Source organism: Papio anubis, chromosome 2 (genome assembly GCF_008728515.1).
Source record: "Papio anubis isolate 15944 chromosome 2, Panubis1.0, whole genome shotgun sequence".
Lineage (NCBI taxonomy): Eukaryota > Metazoa > Chordata > Mammalia > Primates > Cercopithecidae > Papio > Papio anubis.
In genome coordinates this window covers 47,139,407-47,158,584 of record NC_044977.1, presented here as the reverse complement: position 1 = coordinate 47,158,584, position 19,178 = coordinate 47,139,407, and the positions used below count along the sequence as shown (strand labels likewise).

The 19,178-nt window shown below is 50.3% G+C and overlaps 1 protein-coding gene across 6 annotated transcripts in view; it reads left to right on the top strand.

Annotated features, from left to right (window-relative positions):
• The window catches only part of MGLL (monoglyceride lipase), a 136,815-nt gene that overhangs the window by 102,109 nt on the left and 15,528 nt on the right, over nucleotides 1-19,178 (top strand). For 4 of the 6 annotated variants that reach the window (XM_009181377.2, XM_009181376.2, XM_009181379.3 and 1 more), the window contains 4 exons: nucleotides 911-1,047; nucleotides 2,331-2,441; nucleotides 7,560-7,637; nucleotides 12,825-12,914. In XM_009181377.2, the coding sequence (XP_009179641.1) occupies nucleotides 911-1,047; nucleotides 2,331-2,441; nucleotides 7,560-7,637; nucleotides 12,825-12,914 (416 nt within the window). The remainder of the gene's footprint in view (nucleotides 1-910; nucleotides 1,048-2,330; nucleotides 2,442-7,559; nucleotides 7,638-12,824; nucleotides 12,915-19,178) is intronic. The other 2 variants (XM_009181380.2, XM_003906915.5) reach the window with 1 other exon arrangement.

The following is a 19,178-nucleotide window of genomic DNA, read 5'->3' as shown; positions in this document are numbered from 1 at the left end:
GGTCTGGGCAGCCTGTCAGTTCCAGGTGGTGGCCGTTATTAGTGCAGCAGCCTCCCCAGAGGTGGCAGAGGCTTAATGAGTGCTTCAGGCTCTCAGCAGGGAAGGTCTGGGCAGCCCCTCTGGCTGTGTGGTCCCAGTTCTCCAGAAGCGCTTTCTTTTTTGCAATTTTCAAACCATCACAGCTGCTTTCAGCCTGAATGTGAAGCCACAGCCAGTGAGTTGTTTCTATAGCGACTGATGTCCTTCAAAGAGGGAGAAAGTGGAGGGCCCTGAGGAAAGAACAAGCGGGTGAACAGCACAAATAGGTGACAGATTAAACCCAAGAGGGAGAGAGTGTGACCTAGTTTCACTGCAGCTTCGTCGAGAGCTTTCTGGCAAGCACACCCAATGACTGCATATTATTTTATGTTCGTCATGTTATCTTCACATAAAGCTGTAAGATGAGGGGCTAAGTGTACCACTCTACCTGGTGAAAGGCCAATATTCAGGCACAGCTGCCAGGGGCAAGGAACAGGGAAAACGCAGGAAAATTCTGAGCCATCTTCGTCTTACTCCTGGCCACTTTGCAGAAAACTGGGCATGCTGAGGCTCTCTGTGCACCTATCCTTTTTCCCTTCCTTGGAAACCAACCCCAAGGGAGGCTTTGTAGTATTTACATCCTGGCTCGTCGCTTCCTAGTGGTGTGATCTTGGGCACGTTCCTCAACCACTCTGTGCCTCAGTTTCATAATCCATAAAAAGTGGGAGAGAAGAATTCCAACATTCAAGAGTGGCCGGAAATAGTTAAAATGAGGTGACACGTTCAGGCGCTCAGGAGAGAGAGGCGGGTGACTGCAGTGAGGAGACCTCTGGGCTTGGGCAGGAGTCAACCTGGTAACTGCAGCTCTCTCTCATCTCCCATTCCTTTCCAGTTGGCCATGGACAGAGCGAAGGGGAGAGGATGGTAGTGTCTGACTTCCACGTTTTCGTCAGAGATGTGTTGCAGCATGTGGATTCCATGCAGAAAGACTACCCTGGGCTTCCTGTCTTCCTTCTGGGCCACTCCATGGTAAGCAGACCACAGAAGACCCACATCACATCCACCCTGGCTTCCAGCCTTGCAGGGGGAAGGGGGTGGCCCTGACTCCTCACCCCTCCCCCTGCTCTCTGCCTGCTGACATGATGTCTCCCTTTGTGCACTGCACTTGGAGTTCCTGGGCGATTCCGTGCTTAGGAAACAAGGGAGGCTGCCAGCCGGTCCTGACTGAGCAGCTTGAGTATGTGGCCTTTTGGAAAACTGATCTTTTTCTCAACGCTCTTTGGCCCACTTGGTGCCATTTCATAGTGAGGCTACTAAGAGCCACTTCTTGGAGGGGGGAATAGCTCCTTCATCAATAACAAGCACACGAAATGTCCCCAAACCTTGTGTGCTTTTTTCAGAATTGAATGATAACTAGGGACAAAGGGTCCCCTTGGAAAAAATTCCTTAAAGCTTATTCCAACTCCTTCCACCTTTTAAATACGTAAATCGAGCAAATATCGTCTTAAAATGTAATGGAGCAAATGTAATCTTAAATCGCGGCCCTTAAACTGGCAGCCTCCAGGTCAAATCTACCTACAGAAAAAGTAGGCTGGTTGGCTGACCAAGAGGTATCGAACTGCCTGAATTTATATCCCTGGGGACATTTCACCAGGGTGGGCGTTGCCTCTCGCCCCTTGGTCACTGCCTGGCTCTGTCCTTAAGTTTCTCTTACCTGTCCAGCCCCTGTGAGCATTTGCAGTTGCAACCCTTGCTTTTAAGCACCTTTGTGCTTTAGCAAACAGGTGAGGCCTCTCTCCAGCACCATCCACATTCACTCCCATTTTTCTTGGAATTTAAATTTCTAGGACCTTTACTAAACCAGGAAAAAGTATAGTATAGCAATCTATTATTATGATCACATTACCCCCCACCAAAAAAAAAAAAAAAAGAAAGAAAACAACCCTCCTATTAAGCCTGTCGGGATGATGAATTGGGGTTCCGCCAGCTTTGGGCTTGAAATGAAGTGGGAATGTGTTATTGTTCAACTTGCGGCCCACAGGCAGGAACCTTATTTATAACTCTCTGAAATGTTTGCTCTTGGAAAACCCAGAGAAAAAAACATGTGTAATAAAATAATTGCAGATCTAGTTTATCCAACATTTGATGGTGCCTCTTCCAAGGTAGTCCTCCTCAGGGCTCTTGGCCAGGACTGCAGCTTAAGAGGACTGCATTGGTCATGTTTATTAGAATTATGGCATTGGTCATGTTTATTAGAATTGTGTGCGCTGTTGCAAGCCGAACACAGCAGCTCTGCCCGTTCTGCATTACAGGGAGGTGCCATCGCCATCCTCACGGCCGCAGAGAGGCCGGGCCACTTCGCCGGCATGGTACTCATTTCACCTCTGGTTCTTGCCAATCCTGAATCTGCAACAACTTTCAAGGTAAAAGGACCTTCCAGTCTGTACAATTCCTGCAGGTTTCCCGGGACATGGGGCTTCCATTTGGAGCCTGAGTCTGTGTAAAAGGGCCAAAGGCCATCCTTGGACCTCAGACAGTATTGCGTAAGGGTTTGGACAAATATCCCACACTGTTGCCACCGGGGTTCTGTAATTTCTAAAGGCAGGTGCCATTTTCCCCCAAGACAAAGGATAATGCCTTCCTGTTTGTGCATGTTTTGTTGATGAACTTTAAAAGGAGAAGAGGTTAGACTTGTTATTAGTCCAGCAAAGTCACATTTGTTAACAAGTCACACTTAAGGCCTGGGCTGTTTTTCATTGACTATTTGCCAACTTCAGCAGAAAGTGAGCAGTGAGAGGAACTGCAGGTACTCCTAACTGCAGTACGGAGTCGCATTCACTGCCGCGCTCCTCCGCCCCAGGCACTTTCGACCTCTGACTGTGAGGGATCCGTCATTTTGTTCTCCTGGTTGGAATGACCCACAGAAATTACATACCCCGTTAGGTGCTGGGACTCTGGGCTGCTTTTGCCAAGGCAAATGAACCAACAATGATACCTAGAGGTGGAGCAGGCACTTTCTCTCCCTGAGAAAGGAGATGAAACCAGTGGCCTCAGCAGGGCTGCTTGCTCATGACTCAGGCTTGTTGACAAGGTATTGGTTTAGACCCGGCCTTGAGGGCATCAGACTTAAGGTAGATGCATAGCCCCATTGAGGGTGGAGAATCCATGTATCCACAGGGAATCCTCAGTCTCACCCCAGTGCTGGGCAGGGGCTGCTGCCTCCTGAGCCAGTTCCAGAGACTCTCAAAAGAGAAAGAGGGGAGGCAGTAGGTCATGGGGCCAGGTGCGCTGGGCAGCCATCGTCCACAGGCTTACCCTATGGACTATGGGATCATTTAAATAATGACATTAGCTCTTATTCCCCCACCCCACTCTCCTCAACACAGCACAGGGAATAAAACCTTATAACAACATCCTCAAAGGGTTTCCTTCAGCCCATGACCACAGACTTGCTCCTGGCTCTAGAGATAGTCTTTCAATTAAATACAGAAAATCTCAGCCATCTGAAATGGGGCTGGGCTTGGCAAAAGAGAAATCAGGGACCATCTGATAGTTTAGCCAGAGAACGATGATTTATTTAGTTTGCAAGAGAGATGGATGATATCTCATTTGAATTTTACTCCAGTTTAAGGAAATCACGGACTTACTGAAATCGACTATCATGAGTGAATTTCAGTGCAGTGTGGGACAGTACCAGGGGTCTGTCACAGAGTGATCGAGGTCCCTTAGCATCACAATGCCTGGATGTGCACTACCTCATCATTGGAACATGCTGGGGGAGGCATGACCTACTCAACATCTCCCGTGACTATGGTTCTAATTATTTAAGTAGAATAAGCAGGCCCAGACTCAGCATCAAGGGCATTCCTGCTGTGTTCCATGAGATTTGCTGTATGCAGGTCTGCAAAATTCAGCCAATGCCAGGCATGCACTGTGCTCCTCTCCCAGGCATTGTCTCACTTAACTCCCCTCCAGCCCAGGAGCAGGTTATAGAAGCACTTTCCGGATGGGAAAACCTGGGCTTAGGAAGGATGAATGGCTGGTCAGGATTGTGCAGCCCTTGTGATGGGTTGGAATCCAGGGCTGCCCACTCCGCATCTAGGATATTTCCCCAGGGGAGAAAGTGATGTTTCTGCAATCGGTGTTTTCCCTTACAAAAAAGCCAGGGACTGCAGGACTTTTCAGATAAAGTGCACCAGGGTACCCTGGCAGGTGGTCCTGGAGGTGGAACGAACAAGGTTTCCTCCCAGAGCCCCCTGGGCTCCATACTGACCAGGGGAGGGGGCACTTCTGGGCAAGGCCACCACTGTGACCTTTCAAAGCCTTGTGCTAATGGATCACCTTGTGACATCAGGAGCCAGCTGCCCCTGGGGGAATACAGGTCTCCTCTTATTAACAAGACAAATTAGGTTTCCCTTTGCCCCAGACTTGAGGGCCCAGCCTCCACTCCCTGAAATCTGTTGCTGCTCCTGCATCTCTGGCAATTTTGGCTGACAAAGTCCATGATGCGTTCGTCCACCCTGCCCCTGGAAGGCTTCATCACTCTTGGCACATTTTCTAGTCTTGTCTGACAACCTTCCTGAAAGTCTCACAGGATCTATTTTTTAATGTCATTTAAAAGTTTTAAGAATAAGACATTTCTATGGTTCAAAATTCAAAAGATATGAAAGAGGATGCAGGGAGAGTCTCTCTGCCCGTTGGCATGGGCAGCAACCCATGGTACCAGCGAGAGTCTCTGCATCTCCCGTCAACGCTCACTCCATTTGTTCTTCTTCTTCACACAAATGGGAGCTTGCTCCATGCATGTCGGGGGTACTCTGTGTTTGCTTTTGTTCTTTTGGTTGGTGTGTTTGTTTTTGTGGGTTTTGGGTTTTATTTTGTGGTTTTACTTAGCAACCTTTTGGTGCTCCTTCCCCATCAGGACCTACCACGGGTCCCACTGCAGGGATAGGTCCTGGTTTAGGGAGGGTGCCCTGGGGTCATTTCCAGTTGTTTGCTCTTATGAGCCTCAATGATGGAACAATTCCTAGAGCCCACCTCCTCCCTCCTGCGTTCTGGATGGGAAATCTGTTTGGTGGTGGGGGTGAGGGGCTTCCCTGAGTGTGGCTGTGAGTAGCAGCAGAGCAGAGTCAAGTCCCAGCCTCCTGACTCCTCAGACAGTGCTCAATCCCTCAAGCCGTTCAACAGTTTCCTGGCACCAGGCACCTTCTAGAGCAACTCCCCCGGTTAGTAAGGGGCAGCATGAGACGCCCAGTCTATGAGTACAGCCTGGCCTGTGGAAGACAGCCAGCCCCCACCCCCTGCAATGTGAGAACGCCAGATCGCCCCCACCCTCCTAAATCTCGCCACCATCTGGTTCTTATGTGGATGCTGGTTTTCAACAAGCTGGGATATATTTAGCCTGGAGATGAGACAATGAGGACGGATGGGGGGCCCCAAACATTGTCTCTGCTGAGAAAGTGGTTTCACAGAGAAAGTGGCAGAGGCAGAAATTCAGAAACGAAACCTCCACGCATCAGAACAAATCTGGCTATTTGTGAGGTCGCTCCATGGAGTTTTCACCGTGGCTCGCGGCTCGTGCCTGGCTACAGAGGTGGAACTGTGGCCCCCCAGCTGGAAGAGTGTCAAGCTCCAGGCGCCCCTCGAGATTTCCCACCCTTACTTGTCTGGGACAGCACTCAGGAGCAACTGCAGGCTGCAGGGCCCCTCCTTTCTCTGGGAGCCTCTTGGGAGAGAAAAATCCCCCTGGGCTAAGCTTGAGGGATGGGGGTCTCAGCCTACCGGGAGTAATCGTTCTAAATGACCTCTCGCTGTTTGCCAAGGTTGCCCTTGGGTTCCCGGGGCAGGGATGCAGGAGTCAGCCAGTGCTTCAAGATACTTCCACTCCCCACCAAGAAGGGCACTTCGCCCAGTAGGGAGAAGGGGATTGCCACTGGGAGCCCAGTACTCGGTGCCTGACGTGCATTGTCTCCGTTCCTCTCCAGCACTGCCCTGGAAGGAGGAGAAATTATTCCCCATTTACAGACAAGGAAACGAGGCCAAATGCCTTGCTCAAGGTCAGCTTGAGCACGAGCTCAGGCCAGCGAGCGTGCCAGGATACTCCCTTTCACCCCAAAACACACCTGAAATCAGCTTCCTTTGACAGAGCCCGCTCCCATCTGAATGTCACTCATCTGTTTTAGCCATAGAATCCAGAAGGCCCTTGGGGCAGTGGGAGGTTGCAGGGATGGAGGGGAAACGAGTTGAACATGGCCACTCTTTCAAGCTTCAGGTGAATTTGGACCCAGGATCCCAGAACTTAGCTATGCACTGGCCCTTTGGGCAGCAGCAATGAGCAATGAGCCGCCATGGGGGTTAGTTCTCCTCTGTCCTGCGGGCACCTGCTCTCTAATAGCTAATAGCTAGGTGTTGGACTTTCTAGACACCTGTGCTTCCAGGAACCAGCTGTCTTCCTAGCAAGCCTCCTGCCACACATCTTTGGTGAGCCCCTGATCTATCAGAAAACAAGTATCCTGGCCTTCCCAGCGAGGGTCACTGGCAAAGGATCACAGCACTTTCTATTTTATGACGGCCTTAAGGTGTCCTCTCGCTCTCAAGAAAATCTGGTGCAACCCCGAGGGTCCCTGCTGTGTCCCCCGCATGGCCGTCCCATGACCCTTGTCATAGTGCTGCCCCGTGGAAGGCGGGAGGGTCCTAGCCTCCTGTGCACAGGTCAGCCTGGGGGAGCCACTTAGGAAACAGCATCTGTAATTGCCTTCCTCATGGCAAGGCTTTCACTGGCAGAAGTGAAATTCACTTAGAAATGATCACAGGGAGCCATTAAAACCTTCTGGATCAATAAAGGCATTTGTGCCTGTCTCTAGTATTTAAAGTGACAGGCACGATGGTGCAGCAGGAACGCCCCTCAAGCCTCTTGCTCATCAAGATGTTGACTTCAGCTGTGGGAGAGTTGCCCTGTTTGTGGGTGACTGCATCATTTGTTGCAAAGCTGCATGTCACGTGCTTTTCCTGAAGCCTCTACTTTGAATGACATTTGCTCACTCGTTCAGTCAACCAACACCTATTTATTGGGCCTCTCCTTAGGGCCAGAAGCCAGGAAGAGAGTTAGGGACCTGCTCCAGAGCAGTTGGGTCTCATGCGGCTCTCCCAGCATCCCATCAGAGTTAGTTTAATTATCCCTGTCTTATAGATGAAGAAACTGAGATCATAGACTTTCTCAAGGATTCAGGATCAAAGTTCAAATCCAAATGTGCCTGCCTCATGTCTCCGAGTCTGGTTTCTCCATTTCATCACCTGTCTCTTCCGGGGTTGGGGTCCAGTGACTGTGTAGCCATTTGTCATGGGTTTTGGTCCCAGTTTATCCTCAGGCGATGACCCCTGGGGTCTGAGTTGAGCTGGCATAATTGGGAGCTGTGTGGTTGCACAAACCTGGCTTTGCCAGGGTCATGGGGCAGGTGCAGGGGGTCTCACCTCAATGGGGGAGCCATTCAAGGGCTCCTCTCTCCTGAGCTGGATCCAAGGCTCTCTTAATGCTCTTGTAGGATTATTCGGGGATTTTGAAATATTCGATGGAAAAGGCATCAAGAACGTTACAGTTTTGGATTCCAAATCATTTTTGGGTGAGCAACTCCCCTCTGAGGCTTCCCTGGTATGCTCACAGCTCAGGGTGGAGGTTGTGGGAGAGCGGGAGCAGTAGTCATCTGATCAACCTTGGCAATGTGATCCATCCAGGTGTGGGACCTGCCATGACTCCTTCCTTCCCCGCTGCTTCCTCGTTATGTGACCTCAGTGTCCCCTGCTCAACCGTTCTGCCTTCCTTCGTGCACAATCAATCCACTTCCTCTGCTTAGCTCTTTCTACTCCCATCCTACCCTTTCCTCCTTCAAGAGAGATTAGGCTCATGAAATCAACAAATATTAAACGAGCAGCAGGGAAAGGGGATCTCTTTTGCGGTTGTTGAAAGCATCCTGCCCCTGAGTGGCAGCTCTCCTCTTTCTTGGGGCTTTTGTGGGGAAGAGGCTAAACACTTAATTTTTTTTTAAGCCATGAAGTTATCATTAAAAGTTTTGCCTCTACACAATTGAGTCTTGTTGGAAATGTGGCTTGGAACTTACTATGCAATTTTAGAAAAAGAGCTGAAGGTCAGGGCATGCAAACATCTCTTATGGTGGCTCCTTTGAAAGGGCAGCTTGCCCTGCATGAACGTGTGCACCCCCATCCTAGCCAGTGCCTGTCAGAAGCACTTCTGCTCTGGCTGCACACAGGATCACTAGGGAACTTTAAAAAGGCACTGATGCCAGGTCCCCACTTCAGCCAATACAATCAGAGTCTCTCAGGGCGGCACTGGGAGGAGGTGTTTGTGGTGTTTCATGGACACACACACTGCCAGCCCCTGAAACTTCACCACGCACACGAATGCCCAGGAGCCCTGCAAAGCTACAGACCCTGACCCAGAAGCCGGGTGACCCTGGAGCCACTGGTGCTGCTGGTGTGAGGACCACACTGAGCAGGGAGGCCCTGGGATGTTGGGATGGGTGTGCTGTGCCCGCTGCCATATGCCAACTGGATTGAAGGAACAGAACAGTACAGACGGTTCCATCTTCCTGGGAAGACAGGGAATTACAGATCGTTTTAAGGGAATCCCAGGACTCTAGAAGTCTCCTTCATGGGTTTCTCTTTCTGTACCTTTCCTGTGAATGGTATATCCACCTGGGTCCCCTCCTGCCTCTTTGTACACTCTCTCTGGTGTAATTTGCACCCAGGGGTTCAGCAACCATCTATGCACTGAGATCTTTCTGTTCTTGGGGTGGCATTCCTAGGGATTTAGTGCCAGGACACGCCTGTGTGCGCATTCACTGGGAAAAGTCTGCAGAATCTGCACCAGGCGTTCCTGGAGGGCGTGTTCCTCCATCTACATTCGTGATAGAACAACCAGTTGTTATCACTAGGACACCAGTGCCTCATCTACACTATCAGCCACAGGAGTTTTACTGTTACAAGCTTGTCCTTTTAGGCGCATTCCCTCATCCTGAACCTGCTGGCAGCAGCTCCTTTAGGGGAGCAAGGTGGCTGCTTGCCCCATCAGTCCTTGGGCAGCCAGCGCTCAGCTGGATGCATGCAGCGGAAGTCACCTTCTGCCTCCACTCCTGAGCAGGATGTGCTCTCCCCACATCTCCTGTTTGCGCTTTCAGCAATAGATCATTCACAGCTATAGGAGGGGGAGGCCCCCGGGCCTTGGCTTTTTGTACCTGGAAGGGGATGGTGAGGCATTCCGCTGCCAGGAATCGCTTCCTTCCCTCCAGGGAGCAGCCCCTTGCATTGTTCATTTTCTAAAGCAAATACGTCTCAGGAAGTGGCTCTCCTCTTTTTTTTTTTTTTTTTTTTTTTTTCCTATGAAGCTCTTTTCTTAAAAGCTTCCTTTAACTGCAAAAGTTCCTCTGTTCATGGAGGAAGAAAATCAGGCTTGCTGGGTGAGAGGACAGAATAGGGCTTGCTGTAATTCTCTCCTGGAGGCAGGCTCTCTCTGGCTCTCTGTTCCCCCTTCCCCATCCCCTGTGAAACCACTTCAAGGATGGCTCAAGCTGTGCTGATCCTTGAGGCGCTGATCCTAAGCTGTCAGCATCTTCTCCAGAGCCTGGAAGTAGAGGCCTTGTTGCTTTTTGGTATAAAACTTTTGGGTTAAAAGGTGCCAGCTGCAGAAACATATGTTCAAGGATGAAGGTAAGTCTGTCTTCACAAATGACCGATCTTGAAAATGGACCGGCACCTCCGGGCCCAGGTCCCCGCAGAATCAGGTGATGGGTCCCCAAAACACAAATGGTGGCACAATGAGAAATCTGGTGGTGGGCTTGAACGAAATGGCGTGGATGCTGGGTGGTCTCTTGCTTTCACCTCTGTGGCAGGCACTGCTGAGGTGCTGGGTCCCTGGGCCTTTTCTTGGCTCTGAGCCATCTGGTCAGGGAATGGGTAGGAAGCTGGCTTACATAAAACAGCCATGTCCCTGAGAAGGCTGTGCAGGCCCCAGCAGGCAGGTGGGCTGACCTGGGAGCAGCGCCTGCAAACCTGGCATTTGCACACCATCCTGTCACACAGAGCCTTGCTGCAGTCCCTGAGCGTGGCGGGGATCCCCCCACAGCTGGCAGCCCCACGTCTGCCCTGGCTGCACACAGATTCACTAGGGAATTGCTAAAAGGCACTGATGCCAGGGCCCCACTTCAGCCGATACAATCAGAGTCTCTCAGGGCAGCACTGGGAGGAGGTGTTTGTGGTGTTTCATGCACACACACACTGTCAGTGTCAGGCAGAAGGGATGGGGTATGGAGAACAGCAGAATATCTAGAAGTGAGTTCATCATAACTGTGGAACACAAAAGTCTTCCCTCACAGTGTGGCCCTTGATCACTACTGCTGAAGGAGAGAGCTGAGGCCCTGGAACACTCGTCCTTACACAGCCAGAGTCTAGTGAAGGCCACAGAGCCACAGCCCACTGCCTTTATGCACTGATCCACTCCATTTTCTCATTTTTAGATTGTTTCAACCTTTGAAAGCACAGATCCCAATGCAGATGAGCTCCCAATTCTTGGAGTTCACAGACATTTGAGCCGTGTTTGAAAATACCCTAATCCTTGTGCAGAGTTCCCAGAATTCCAAGTTTTCCTTTCCCAGGCTTGTTCTTGGAGCTGGCCCATGACACCAGCTGGACTCTTGAATGTTCCCGACCCATCATGGCCACGCTGCAAGGCTTCTGATTGTGCAGACACACCATGCCCCTGCACAGTGCTCGAAGTCAGGCTGCCACATGCTTCTACACTAGATGGTCAAAGTCAGACCCCAGGGCTCAGCAAAGCACCTGGCACCGTGGCAGCTGCAGAATGAGATCTGCTTGCCTGGATGCCAAGGCTGGAGGGCAGTGAGCTTCCTCCTCAGAGGCAGGGGGCTGCCACCTTTGCACTAAGAAGGAATTACTGATTTCCACCATTTGAGAAAAGGGGAGTTGACCGCATGGAACTCTGAATAGGTTCATGCATGTGGAGCAAAGCCCTTTAGGAGAAAAGCCCGTTTTTTGCTGTCTGCCTGATACTAGATGGTTGAGAAACAATCGTGGTGGGCGGTCACACCGCACTTGTACAGGCCAAGGACACAGGAACGTTTAGCCCTGGCCTACAGGGAGGGTGGGCAAGCACAGCAATCTTGTCCCCCAAAAGAACATCAGCGGCCGCTGATGTTGAGACCCACGGGAAGGTTAGAGCTCTGGGTCACATTTGCGGAGAGAGACATAGACAGCGACAGAGACAGCGTAATGCAGGCCATGTGGCATAAGAACATAAAGTGGCCCCCCAGCCCGGGGCCCCTCCCATGGACCTCGTGGTACTGAGCCTCCATTTTCTTACCTGTTCAGTGGAGATGAAGCCTCACCTCCCAGGGTTTTTATAAAGATCGGGAGACTGGCCGGGCACCGTGGCTCACTCCTATAATCCCAGAATTTTGGGAGGCCGAGGCGGGCAGATCACAACGTCAGGAGTTTGAAACCAGCCTGACCAACATGGTGAAACCCCGTCTCTACTAAAAATGCAAAAATTAGCTAGGGGTGGTGGCGCGTGCCTTTAATCCCAGCTACTCAGGTGGCTGAGGCAGGAGAATCACTTGAACTGAGGAGGTAAAGGTTGCAGTGAGCCGAGATTGTGCCATTGCACTCCAGCCTGGGCAACAGAGCAAGACTATGTCTCAAAAAAAGAAAAAATTCGGGAAACTGTGCCCAATGCACCAGAAGGTGCTTCCTCGGTGCCCATGAGTGCCCTTGCCCTCTGCCAAGGGTACTGAGCATGGGCCCTGTGCCCTTGATGTGCACTGAGAATTCACTGCTTGCCACCTTCCGTCCGATTCTAATTTCAGCATTTCACGGCTCACTTTTGAAATAGCATCTTTCATCCCCAAATGTCTGTGCACATTGCAGAAATGAAAACTGTCCCTCTCTGAAGGCAGAAGTGTGAGATCTGGGTTCTCTGTTTTCCTGGGAAAACAAGAGATCCAGAAGGAGAAAAGGGGGAGGGGGTGGGAAGGTTTGGGCCTGAATCAGGCTCAAGTTCAGTGAGCATGTATTAAGCTCCTGCTGTGTTCCCTGGGCTTCTGCACACAGGGTGTTATTCACCTTCCCCGTGGTCCTCTGGGGGAGGGTCAAGGTCCCACTGGCAGCTGAGGAAATGGAGGCTCAGCGATGTGGAGATTCCAGCCCATGTTCACGAGTCAGCAGAGCTAGGAATCAAACCCAGCTCTCCTTCCCTCTGCCACACAGCCTTCTCATCGAGATGGTGCTATTTCTACTGCCCCCCGAGAGAAATGGATGCACAGATCCTCTGTGTGGTTCCTGTGGGCCCTTACGCGCTGTCCTGCTTCGTGCTCAGCTGATCTGGGTGATTCTGCGCCTGCTGTGTATTTTCAGTACCCCAGAGAAATGGCCTGGGTACCAGAGCTCAGCCCGGACAGCTGCTGCCAGTGATGCAAAATTACAACCCATGAGCAATCATGGGGAGGTATAGAGCAGGCAAAATTCAGACGTGGCTTCCCGCCTTGGGCATGGTGGCTGCCTGGCCAGCTCTCCCAGGTGGAGCAGAGCCAGGCTGAATAGAGGCTGAGTCAGAAGGGAGAGTCCTTGGGCATGCAGGCTTGAGGATGCAGGCTTGGGAGATGAACCTGGCTGATGTTCAGTTTGGGCGTCACTCTTTTTAATGTACTGTAAACTGTCACTGCGGAAGAGCCGGGCGTGGATGCCACTTGTACTCACAGCTCTTGTTTTCCCTCCCCTGCTAGGTCCTTGCTGCGAAAGTGCTCAACCTTGTGCTGCCAAACTTGTCCCTCGGGCCCATCGACTCCAGCGTGCTCTCTCGGAATAAGACAGAGGTGAGAGACTTTCCAAAACCCCAGGGGTAGCTTGGGTGGCTGCCCCCATAGGGAATCAGAGTTTTGGCTCCAGCCTTGGCATTCTCTACTGCCCTTTCACCGAGGCCCCATGCAAAGTGACGAGCACACAGTGGTGCGTGAGACATGGTTGGCTTCAGGTTTGGGTGAAAAGGGTGGGTTGGCTATGATGCCTGAGCTGTGTTCTAAACATGAAAGGAGCCGACAACGGAAGTTGAGTATGTACCAGTCAAGTCTCTTGGTTGCAAGAGACAGAAACCCAAGTCAAAGTGATTTAAGCAAAAGCAGGGATTTTGTGGTGAATGGAACTGAAGGCTTCAGACATGGCTGAATCCAGGGCGTCGAAAGTCTTATTCTCCATCGGTCTCTCCCTAGCTCTCATCTCCCCTGGTTTGGCTTCATTCCCAGACAGGCTTTCCCCCAGTGAAGGCCAAGAGGGCCACCAGCAGGTTTATCTGAGCAACCCCAGTGGAAAAACAGCACCTCTTTCCAGCAAAAGTCTCAGGGCTGATTCTTACTGACTGATTGTCCAGGCCTAGATTATTTGTCCAGGAAAGGAGGGTAGTATTATCCCCACCCACTGAGAGTAGAGGAAGGGGATCCCTGGGAGTAATTCAGAATAGTGGTAGCAAAGGAAGGACAGACCCATATTGCAGATGAGCGAACTGAGCCCCATAACATGGGAGGACTTGCCTGGGGTCAGCCAGTGGTGAGGCTAGCCTGGGAACTTGGGTAGGTGTGGTCTCCAGCTGTGCTCTGTCTAGGTATGGGAGAGGGTTCCTGTGGGCTTGCAGCTAGTGGGTAGGAAGCATCCAGAAGACACCAGAATAATCTTCATGAATAAGCAAATAAGTTTGCCACTCTTCTGCCTTAGTTGCCCTCTTGCTTTAGGAGTTTGAAATCATTGAATCACTGGCTCCCTAAAGGGCCCTGGGAAGTGGAGTGCAGTGCTCTGGCATTCTGGGGATGTTCCCAAACTTCCGTGGGCTGTTGGACTCTAGTTTCATTATAAAATGTGGCCCCCTGGCCCTCTGAGTCACTTAGAGAGTGGGCAACTCAAGAGGAATAGCCCGTGGTGTGCAGGAAAGAGACTTTCTAGATCAGGGGTTGAAACTCCCAGGCCTCTGAGGGCCAACTGCTTAAAAATCAGACTGGTGAGAGACTAGCGAGCCATGAGGCCTGTGCGGAGCCAGAGGGCATCTGATCTGTTCAACCCATCCACGTTAATTTAAAATTCTAATATAATTTGGTTTCTAAAGCCCACAGTGCCTCCCAAACCCACATCTTGGGGCCAAGTTGGGCCCATCAGGAGCCAATGTGTGGCCCCTGGTCTTTCTGAAAGAATATCTGAGTAAAGGAAAAATCTTTAATTCCAAAAAGCAGATTCATACGGTGAAAGAGCACAACTTTAGGACCTAGAAAGACCAAAGCCAAATATACACTGTTTGATTTAATCCTGACATGAATGAGATAGACATTAACCCCATTTCACAGATGAAGAAACTGAGGCTTGGAGAGGTGAAATAACGTTGTTCAAGATGGCACAACTAGTCAGGGGCAGAGGTGGGATTTTAGCCCATTTTATTCAAAAGTCCATGCTTTGGTGCCTCCCTCAAGCTAGTAATTATGATAATTAAGCTCTGTTTCCTGTTTTACAATTGATTGCTGGTCCACGCATCCCATAGCCATTGCTCTGTGTATGGGACCCACTTTGTCAGGGAAACAGAGTGTGGGGCGGGGGCTCCTGCTTGAAGGCGTGGTCTCTGGTAAAACCAGTGATCTTTGTGGCAGCGGTGCCAGGACAACAGTAGGTTTGAGAAAGATGGATCAGGGAGGGAGGGGCCTCCCTTTGAGACAAAGCACTCAGGTGCAAATCCAAGTTGTTTATCTGAACACCTGAAAATACATGGGCGAAGAGGAAGAAAAAAAGAGGTACTAAAAAGAGATTCCAAACCCTCTCTGTTTAAAAGCATCCAATTTCAGATCTTTTCTCTCCTTTTTGCAATAATGAGATATTCCTCAGCCTTACTCAGGACAGAAGTGCCTGGTGGGGCTCCCCTCCTCTGTTCCTGCCCCACTCACAGCCCCCTGTCCGAGCCCTCCTGCCTCAGGTTTCTGGCTGGCCAGGTCATCACTTATTTAGAAACACTAATAAATGTCCCTGCTGAGAAGACATGAGGAAGGGAGGTGGCCGGTCAGCCCCAAAGTTGGACTGCAGTCGGAAAAAATCAAGAGCACGCCTTTCCCTCCCTCGCCTGCTGCAGCTCTGCATCTCCCTCTGAACGTTCTGCTGAGCTTTAAAAATAGCAACGCCGAGGGGAAAATGTGTTGGGAAAGGCATCTAACATCAGGGTGTCTTGAGGCACATCTTTAGCTAAGACATTTCCCATGGAACCCTGCAGCTATAAAAGCCTCAAACCGCAAAGAAATGTTTGCCTAACAAGCTGAGTGAGCAGGACTACGGGGGATGGGCCACTGGCCGGCAATTGAGGGTGCAGGGGCCTGGGACAGGAGGGTGCACAGGTCCCAGGGAAGATCTGGAATTCTCTCTGAAGGGAATCAGGTTGGCTCTGTTGCCGGAATGTCAAAAGCAGAATGTTTGGTGTTTGCTGTGACAAGCGTTCTCACAACCCACCCAGCACTGCTAGCAGGCTCTCCTCACTTGCCTTGCCCCGCAGCTGCCACCCTATAGAGCCACATTCTCCCTGCATGTGTGAAGCCTTTGGGAAAAAAGGCATGAGAAGACTTTTTATTGTCTCAGCACTACCCAATGCACAATGATGGCATCATTCTTCTGTACCAGACACTAGAGCCCTTCTGGTCTCACCATGACCCCAGGAAGTCAGTCTTGTTACCAGTATTTGTAGTTGTAGAAGTGTGGGCCCAGAGAAGGCAAGTCACTTGCCCAAGAACACACTCCGGGCCAAGTGCCCTTGGCACTCAAACCCAAGGAACAAAGAAGTTGCTACACAGACATTTACTATGTTTGTCAATGCATTTAGGGACCCCGATCAGAACATCAGAATACTGACATGTTAATCATTCCCCCCAAAAAAGGCTTTATCAGAATGTGATGAATCCCCTCCTACTCTGAGAAGCCTTGAATGTGATTCTAAAGAGTTCTATGGCCAAGGACGCTGTGGGAGGAGGTGAGGAGAAGAGGTTGCTCAGCATCTGCCCATGCCCTCAGCCATCCATATACTCAGGGGAATGCACTGCTTCCTCTCCCAGGCTGTGGAAGGGGTGGAGGCAGGAGGCAAAGAGGCCATGATTCTGAGCACACCTTGCGCTAGGAACCTCAGCTGCTTGTCTCTTGAGGCCACTTGTCTTCTAGAGCCCAGTCTCTGTTCTTTATAAACACCCTGGAGGCCCTCCCTGTGCATCTGCCAGTTTATATTCCCTCAGACAGGCCACATGCTGAGTTCTGAGCACCCAGGTGCCGTAAGGAGTGGTCACTCAGCTTCCTTTCTTGTCTCCCCTGCCTGGTGTTTTGGATGTGCCCAATGTCGGGGAGTCGGCTCCAGGTCCCCCTGTTGCCTGCCTGTCTTGCACCCATGCTGCCCAGAGGCCCTCAGAAGGCTCCTGCCTGGTCTCAGAAAGCTCGGCCGTGCTGAGGCCTTCGACTTAAACGTAACCACAGCTAAAGATGGGCCTCAGCCTCCCACCCTGTCCCCAGGACACAGCCTCCCATGGGAGTTCCCTCCGAGAACAAGCTAAGAACCTTCTAGCAAACTCGGTTTGGCTAGCAGATTTTATTTTGTGGCTCTCCATCGTTCATCACTTACATTCCCCACAGCATACTTGTCTATTTGAGACAATCTTATTACCAGTATTTGCAGCTAAAAATTTCCCAATGCTCTAAAAAAACAACAGGACTAGAAAGTCTCTTGGGCATATGGCTCCATGTGGGGTGGTGGCGGGGGAGCGTGTGAATTGCGCTACGTTGCTTTTGCACCCTGCACCACCCTCTGTAGATGTTCCAGCTCCGGACCTGCTCCCAGCCCCACTCCTACTAGCCACCAAGGCTGGGAGAAACGGCTCTGAGCTCACGAGAGGCAGGTCCTGGAAGTTGGATGCTTTAATGGCAGCAGAAAACCAGGGACTGCAGAGACTGTCAGGGAAGCCCCAGCTGCCACCAAGATACAGGACACACTGAGGAGTTCTCTGTGTCCAGTAGGCCCATCTGAGCTTCTTTCTCAAGTACCTTTGTGGGTACATGGGACATGCACATTGTAGGGCCTTGGCAGTGGAGGAAAGAAAGAAGATGTGGGCTCAGTTGGGCTCCCGCGGGAACATAGCCTAAGCAAAGCTCTCCCAAAGACACTTCTTGGCTGAGAGGTGAATAACACTGCTGTGCCCGTGGCGGTGCAGATATCGACTCCAGACCCTGCTTCCATTCTTTTGGGTATGCATGTGCCCAGAAGTGGGATTGCTGGGCCATATTCCGCTGGTAATTTTGGAGGAACCACGCTGCCGTTTTCCACGGTGGCTGTGCCATTTCATATTCTCACCAATAGTGCTCAAGGGCTCCCTACATCCTTGTCCACATCTGTTAGGTTGTGTTTTTTGATAGTAGCCATCCTAATGGGTATGGAGTGGCATCTCATTGTGGCTTTGATTTCTATTTCCCTAATGGTTAGTGATGCTGAGTGTCTTTTCAGGTGATTTTTGGCCTTTTGTATATCTTCTTCTTCTTTTTTTTTTTTTTTTTGAAACGGAGTTTCTCTCTCATCACCCAGGCTGGAGTGCAGTGGTGCAATCTTGGCTCACTGCAACCTCCACCTCCCAGGTTCAAGCAATTCTCCTGCCTCCGCCTCCTGAGTAGCTGGGATTACAGGCGTGTGCCACCACACTAGGCTAATTTTGTATTTTTAGTAGAGACGGGGTTTCTCCATGTTGGTCAGGCTGGTCTTGAACTCCTGACCTCAGGTGATTCGCCCACCTCGGCCTCCGAAAGTGCTGGGATTACAGGTGTGAGCCACTGTGCTGGGACCTTGTATGTCTTCTTTAGAGAAATGTTTGTTTCAGATCCTTTGCCCATTTCTTTTCTTTTTCCTATTTCTTGTCTATTGTTTTTCTTTTTTTTTTTTAATTTAATTTAAGTTCCAGGATACACATGCAGGATGTGTAGGTTTGTTACACAGGTAAACACGTGCCATGGTGGTTTACTGCACCCAGCAACCCATCACCTAGGTATTAAGCCCCACATGCATTAGCTATTTATCCTGATGCTCTCCCTCCCCCCGTGCCCCTCCCCCTAACAGGCCCTGGTATGTATTGTTCCCCTCCCTGTGTCCATATGTTCTCATTGTTCAGCTCCCACTTATAAGTGAGAACATGTGGTGTTTGGTTTTCAGTTCCTGCATTAGTTTGCTGATGATAATGGCTTCCAGCTCCATCCATGTCCCTGCAAAGGACATGATCTTGTTCCTTTTTATGGCTGCATAGTATTCCATGATGTATATGTACCACATTTTCTTTATCCAGTCTATCATTGAATGGCATTTGGGTTGATTCCATGTCTTTGCTATTGTGAATAGTGCTACAATAGACATATGTGTGCATGTATCTTTATAATAGAATGATTTATATTCCTTTGGGTGTATACCCAGTAATACCCAAAGGGATTGCTGGGTCAAATGGTGTTTCTGTTGTCTTCCACAATGGTTGAACTAATTTACATTCCCACCAACAATGTAAAAGTGTTCCTATTTCTCCACAGCCTCACCAGCATCTGTTGTTTCTTGACTTTTTAATAATCGCCATTCTGACTGGCATGAGATGGTATCTCATTGTGGTTTTGATTTGCATTTCTCTGATGAATGGTGATGTTGAGCTTTTTTTCATATGTTTTTGGCCACATAAATTTCTTCTTTTGAAAAGTGTCTATTCATATCCTTTGCCCACTATTGGTGGGTTGTTTTTTTCTTGCAAATTTGTTTAAATTCCTTTTAGATTCTGGATATTAGACCTTTATCAGGTGGATAGATTGCAAAAATTTTCTGCCATTCTGTAGGTTGTCTGTTCACTCTGATGATAGTTTCTTTTGCTGTGCAGAAGCTCTTTAGTTTCATTAGATACCATTTGTCACGCCTGTAATCCCAGCACTTTGGGAGGCCGAGGCGGGCGGATCACAAGGTCAGGAGATCGAGACCACGGTGAAACCCCGTCTCTATTAAAAATACAAAAAATTAGCCGGGCGCGGTGGCGGGCGCCTGTAGTCCCAGCTACTCGGGAGGCTGAGGC